This window comes from Pinus tabuliformis, chromosome J (genome assembly GCF_031772625.1).
Source record: "Pinus tabuliformis cultivar Carrire ecotype Pingquan chromosome J, CPIR1, whole genome shotgun sequence".
Classification (NCBI taxonomy): Eukaryota; Viridiplantae; Streptophyta; class Pinopsida; order Pinales; family Pinaceae; genus Pinus; species Pinus tabuliformis.
The window spans coordinates 24,611,302-24,618,532 of NC_142295.1; the positions used below are offsets into that span (position 1 = coordinate 24,611,302).

The 7,231-nt window shown below is 39.8% G+C and overlaps 1 protein-coding gene across 1 annotated transcript; it reads left to right on the top strand.

Moving 5' to 3' along the window:
• The first annotated feature begins 257 nt into the window (after nucleotides 1-257).
• On the top strand, nucleotides 258-4,912 carry LOC149225239 (cationic amino acid transporter 1-like). The gene is made up of 2 exons (XM_089377012.1): nucleotides 258-1,144; nucleotides 3,460-4,912. The coding sequence occupies exons 1-2, from the start codon at nucleotides 760-762 to the stop codon at nucleotides 4,776-4,778; spliced, it is 1,704 nt and encodes a 567-aa protein (XP_089233138.1). The 5' UTR covers nucleotides 258-759; the 3' UTR covers nucleotides 4,779-4,912.
• The last annotated feature ends 2,319 nt before the right edge of the window (nucleotides 4,913-7,231 follow it).

Here is a 7,231-nt window from a genome sequence, read left to right on the forward strand (position 1 = left end):
TATTTTCCACTACAAGTAGATATGGTGGGATTCTACCAAAAATATGTACTCCCAAATTTTTTTTAAAAAACGCCACGGAGAGAATCAAGCCGTTCGGAGCAAATAGATCGAGGGCTAATGTTTAATGAGGAGATGAAACTCTCAGGCCATTAATATGAGAATCGAATACCCTGTGGCCAATTGGAAGGCAGAGCAGGTCTAGCGGGATTCTCCCATGAGAATCTTTTGTCCAACACAACTACTCCGCGGAGAAAATTGAAACGTTCGCTGCAAACAGATCGAGGGCTAAAGTATAATCGAGCGATGAGACTCTCATGCCATTGATTTGGGGGCCACAGATCCGATTGCCAGTGACGCATCGGCTGCTCAACCACGCTGCTACAGTGAATTTCCGGCGACGGGGAAAGGAATGGCAGGTGTGGACTGTTGCCCTGGTATCAATCTTGGCTTGTATGCTGGGCAGTGGACTTTGAGTCCTTGTAGCTGTCAGATCGACATTTCACCCACACAGTTTGAATTACATGAAGAGTTATGTGAATTATATATGATATATTCGCACTGTGTATGTGTGTCCAGATTGGATATTGATATGGTTTGGTCCGCATCCATGTTGTCTAAACTCATCAATATATACATGCCATCTTTGCCCTTGCAAGATTTCTTCTTGCTTTTGAATGGTGAGACCTGGCTCGGCCTGTATATAGTCTGAGTCGAAAATCTGTCCTAAATTTGTTTTGCCTTTGATTGAAGCTGGGAAACATGACAAGGAGAAGGGGATGGGAAGTCTGCAGGGGTCAATTTCTACCAGAGGAGTCCTTCATGAGCTGGGAAAATTATTCAAATGCTATGGGGCAGTTAGGGAGTAGATTTCGGGACAGAATGTTTGCAAGGTCTTTGGCTGAAGTGGAAATGACGGAGGTTCGGGCTCGGAGTGGGCATGACATGAAGAAGAATCTAAATTGGTGGGATTTGATTTGGTTCGGAATGGGCGCTGTAATTGGTGCTGGAATTTTTGTCCTAACAGGCTTTGAAGCCAGATATGAAGCAGGGCCTGCAGTGCTATTGTCATATGTCATTTCGGGAATCTCTGCTATGCTCTCTGTGTTTTGTTACACTGAGTTTTCTGTGGAAATCCCTATAGCAGGCAAGAAGCTTTTCAATTCTTTTATTTTTTGATTCCTGCAAGATTTTGTATTTGGAGTCAGAATAGCCTTTATTTCGTCACTTACGTCATAATATAAACATATACTTACATCGATAAGGCGAGGGAATTCTACACAGTTTTTTCCTTTTTCCTTATTTTTTTTTAACTTTGCAGGGAATTTCATGTTAAGTTGGTTCGGGTAAACTTGACTGGATCAAGTTATTAGCAATTTCGGACTCCAGGTTTATGACAACCCTGATTTTGTCTATGGTATTACCTTTTAATGTAGACTATTCAAAAGCCAAAAGCCTCCATATTAATTGGTTTTGGTGACCAGTGAGATCCACTAAGCAATAGTGGCTTTAGACACCGTCACTTCTTTCGGCATTTCATGATCCTAAATTCATTGATATGTCACCTAATCTAAGGAGATTCATACTTCCAGAGTTATTAAATGATGAGCTGCATTGGCAACAACCGATTGACCTTACCCCTTGAACTTACTCTTCAAGCTAGATACACATACACAGTGACTGATGTAACTCAAGGCCATTTTTGCTGAAGAAAGGACCCTACTCTGTTATTCATTTCTAAAATAACATCTAACAGTGGAATTTTGTTGTCATGAAAGTTAGTCCATATAACACAGTAAGCACTGAATACACCAAATTTCATAATCCAACTCACCAAAATACCTTTTGGTGCTGTATCCTCTTACAGCTGTTTTCATAATAGCACATACATAAAAGTATACAGCCTGTTTCTTCTGAAGCTACCATCCTTGTGCTTCTTCGATATGAGCACTCACAGCAATGTTCATGTCATCTTCAAGTATATTGAATTGAACCACCCCAAAATACCTGTGAGGGTTGTGATCTGTTATTGTTGTTTTCTTTCATAGTAGACCCCGGCGATATTAAATGTTTTCTCTCTGTTATTGTTATTTTCTTTCATAGTAGACACAAGCGATATTATATGTTTTCTCAAGTCAACCACGCTAGTACCTCTTAACTTTGGAGATTCATCTTTAGGGTTCTTGAACCAACTCTGCATAAAAACGTATAGGTGTTCCCATTAGGTTGATCATTTCCTTTACATGTTTAAGATATTACATCTTTCTTCAGTAAAACCGGATATATCGTCTATTTATATGTTGATATTGCTTTATATCAAATATGGTAAAAGTCCATGCACACTGCCCATTGTATTTGAATCAGTATTCTATGTGGCTGTATAAAAATCAGATCATCCAGCCCTGAACGGGACACAGAATGGATGGACAAATATCTTTTCTGCTCCCTTGAGACAAATTGTTTTCTGCTACTAAATTCTTGTTAACTTTGTACAATAAAATGTGCATAGATGCAGGCGCAAAAAAGCTCTGTTGTCTGAATCAATTATTCGTTTCTTTAGATGATATATATTAATGAAGTGGGTATCTTGTTGAATGTCCAGTTATAGTATATTGGTTACTGATCTATATTCACTGGTAATTGATTTTGAGTTTGATCCTCCATGACATAGGCCATAGGTCAGGTAGTTGGTTTTAAGTTCCATCCTCCATGACATAAGTGCCTTGCCAAATATCTAGTTCGGGGATTTTAATGATTAAAGACCCATATAAAAAAACTGCTCATGAATAAATCTAAATTATAAGGATTTTTTTTTTTTTGAATTCACCGAAGTCATCCATCTCACCTATTTTTTAACATGCTAATGGGGTTGATAGTATGAAACTTGCTGTAGTCTTTTTAACATGCCTGGTGATTGACAGAGTTAAACTTGCTGCATATGTTGTTGAAAGCCTTCTGAAGTACCTAGTTTCTTTGTCATTTCAACCATATACTCATTATGGCCAACAAAATAACCACCCTAATGTTACTAGTGTTTTAACATGCCTATGTAATTGACTGTGTTAACTTGCGACATATGTTGTTGAAAGCCTTTCGAAGTACCTAGTTTGTCATTTCACCCACATACACATTATTGCAAAGAAAGTAGCCATCCTAATACTGGTCTAGGGTGATTGTACATTCTTGAAGTATCTGTGAAAGAGATCTAATATTGTAATATCTCACGATTAAGTAACTCCAAATTTATGTATTCATGTTTGTGTGTCCTTGATTCTATCCAACGTAGGGCTACCAGATGATGTACATTGGTTTCTTGACATTGTTGCTTCCTTAGTAGGAAAGCTAATTTATATACTGCACTCTGTTTTAGCCATCTGTGTATAAGTATCAACAAGGATTTTGTTACCTATCATCTTAACTATCTAATATTCCTTCAATTATTTACTTATGTTGATTGTGTAGGTGGGTCGTTTGCATATCTCAGAGTGGAATTAGGAGACCTTGTGGCGTTCATAGCGGCAGGCAACATCCTATTAGAATGCGTCATTGGTGGAGCAGCAGTTGCAAGGTCATGGACATCCTACTTCGCCACACTCTGTAACCGCCAATCTAATGCTTTTCGCATTCATACAAACCTAGCTCAAAATTTCAATGAATTGGACCCAATAGCAGTTGCCGTCCTCTTCATAACAGGCATTGTTGCCATAAGAAGCACCAAAGTTACATCCAGAATAAACTCCATCGCCTCAGTAATTCATGTTGCGATACTTTTGTTCATCATTATTGCAGGACTAACGCATGCAAAAACATCAAACTACTCAGACTTTATGCCTTACGGAGTGAGGGGCATTTTCACATCAGCCGCAGTTCTCTTTTTTGCATATGCTGGCTTCGATGCAGTTGCAACAATGGCAGAAGAGACTAAAAATCCTGCAAAGGACATTCCTATTGGACTAGTTGGATCCATGGTGATCATCATAATCGTTTACTGTCTCATGGCTATGACATTATGCCTGATGCAAAGCTACAAAACAATTGATCCTGATGCTGCATTCACTGTTGTTTTCGAAAAGGCAGGAATGGATTGGGCTAAGTATATAGTAGCGTTAGGAGCCCTTGAGGGCATGACCACTGTCCTAATGGTGGGCGTTGTAGGGCAAGCTCGGTACCTGACACACATGATCCCACCATGGTTTGCATTGGTGGATGAAAAAACAGGAACTCCAATCAATGCCACTGCCATAATGGTCACAGCCACATCAATTATAGCATTTTTCACAAGCCTAGATGTCCTCGCCAACCTGCTATCCATCAGCACCTTGTTCATATTCAGTCTAGTAGCCATAGCATTACTTGTGAGGAGATACTACGTTTCTGGCGAAACAAGCATTAAATATCAGCAAAGGCTATTCATATTTCTGGCTATAATCATTGCATCCTCAGTTGCCACTGCTGTATACTGGGCTACTAGTGATGGGTGGATTGGTTATCTAATAACAGTGCCTGCATTGTTTCTAGGTACATTAGGATTAAGGCTGTTTGTTCCACTGGCTAGAAAGCCAAATCTGTGGGGGGTGCCATTGTTGCCTTGGACACCAGTTCTATCCATTGCTATAAACGTTTTTCTTTTGGGTTCCATAGATAAGGCTTCCTTCATCAGGTTTGCCGTTTGGACTGCCATAATACTGGTGTATTACATCTTTGTTGGATTGCATGCATCATATGACACCGCCAAAGCTGCTGACACAGAGAGGATGGGATTGCTTGATAATATGGGTTGAGTCCCTGCAGTGGAAGGAGGCAATGGAGCTCCGCAATGTCACAATGGGATCTATGATAGCTTGTAAACAGATTACTTTGGAGATTTGTCTTAGATTTTATTAATATTATAGAAATATATAAAGCTTTTAAATCATATTTGTTCAGTGAAGTTTACATGTAATGGCCCCTTGAGGCCAATGTATATAAGCTGCAGGGCAATGCACTGGGAGTATAGCCATGTTCTGCATACACCTTTGGAATTGAGGAATATGCAAATGTTATTAGTATTGTGAGACACTATTAATGCAAAAAATGCTTTGGTGCATTCCACTATGCATACAGTCCTCTCCAAGGATACCTATCACCACTCTAGAGCACACCTCATCCAAACAGATGCATTGGGTGCTCTCTTGGTGTAACGTGTTTCTCATCAAAAGTGAAACCTCTAGATTTTATTCACCTAGACTACACCTCACTTGGCTAATGTTGTGATTGTTGGAATATTTATCATTATTGAGAAGGGGGGTGAATTAATATTGAACACTTTTTAACAATTTTAATCATATCATGTAAACATTAAACAGTTAACAACACCATTCAACAATGCATAACATCATAGACAGTATGTTAATTTTAGGCAACAATGGTATGTTCTATGCTTTAGAGAAATTTTACTTCAATTTCTTTATTAGCCCAGTATCAATATTCAGATTAGCAATCACATCAACATGATAGTAAAATGCAGATAGAACATAAACATAAACAGTAGAGGACAAGCAAAGACAATAGGACACAAGATGTGGCACTAGCGAGGGACAAACCCTAATGTGGGGAAACCCTTGATTAAATCTTCTTTTAGTCTTCAATATTTCAGTAGAGAGAGATAGTACAATTTACAAATCTAATAATTATAACAGCAACAAAAGAGCCCTAACCAGAGAAGTCAATGTTGGTCAATAGGGCAGATTTGACTCTCAGCAAATCGGTCAACTTCAATCAACTTCAACCTCCAAACAACAAGATAAAACAACCCTCAAAATAGTCAAATTCAGCCTAGTCAAAGTCTGGTCAAACAACCCACCTGCGTTCAGCCCTAGTTGTAGTCAACGTTGGTCAGCAGTCAATGTTTGGCCTCGATTTCTATGCCCAGAAATGCAGCCTGCCCAAATAGAGATAGCCCTAAAAAAAGTGGTTAAAGGAGGTCAACGCATGTTGGTCAACGCTTGGTCAAATTGTCCATAAATTTGGTCTCTTGAAATTTCGGCCTCCTGAAATTTCACTCTCTTGAAATTTCGGATGTGTGGAGAGAGAGAGGCCCAAAAATCTGTACCCAATCAATGAGGAGAGAGAGAGAAGTGTGAAGATGAGTGTATCCAAATGAGGCTAAGGCATCATGTATTTATAGCAAACGTCGAGGATGAATAGACATGTTTGTTAGGCTTCTGAGCCTACATAAGTTTGTCGGTCGCCTTGACAATTAGTCCATAATCAAAATAAATTCATAACTTCAATTGTACATGTTAGAATTAGATGATCTTTAGATCAATCCTACACCTATCGGAGAGAGGAATCCAAGAAAAATATCAGTTGTCATAAATAAGATGACCCATGTGGAGTTTGGCCCTAGTTGCCAATTTTAACACTCCCTCTCAACTAGGGAGAACTCCATTTGCTAATCCATTTGCCAATCTGTACTATCTTTGCCATCAATGCACTTCTTTGCTCTGTTGAACTATGAAGAAGAAGAAGTGATCAAGAATGTATCATACCATTCTCTATTGACCCGAATTCAGTCCCAATCAAAAGAGAGTGTGTCATACCACTCTTACTGACCTGAAGTCAGTTCCAATCAAAATAAAAAGTCTCATACCACTCTTACTGACCCGAAGTCAGTTCCCATTGATCCTAGATCAATATTGGTCATTCTAGCATAGGGATTACGGTAGTACATGATGCGTTCATCGGTAGTACTATGGTCCCTATCCTCGTTTCCCTACTCATTGGCCAGATGAGAGGTACTTCCCATGAGTCCCAGATTGCATGGGTAGGATGTCTCAGCAGGAGAAGGATGAACCACTCATCCTAACGACATGTCGTCAAGGGGTATCACAGGGGAAGGTTGAACCACTGACCCTGTAAACAACAAACCACTAGGGGAAGGTTGAACCACTCACCCTGTACACAACAAACCACTAGGGGAAGGTTGAACCACTCACCCTATGGTTTCTCATCGCTCCAAAAAGTACCCCAAGCCCCTCGGAGCTCCTAGAGCTCAATGTCCATCTCATACAGGACCCTCATAAGAGGGTCCCTCCACGATTCCAAGTCGTTCTCAGAAGGCCAAGAACCTGACCTTTGCCAAGGGCTTTGTCAGAATATCAACAACCTGCTCATCAGTCCCAATGTGAATAAGCACCTGCTCATCAATCCCAATGTGATGGTACCTTATTGCTCCTCGTTGTACCATATCCCA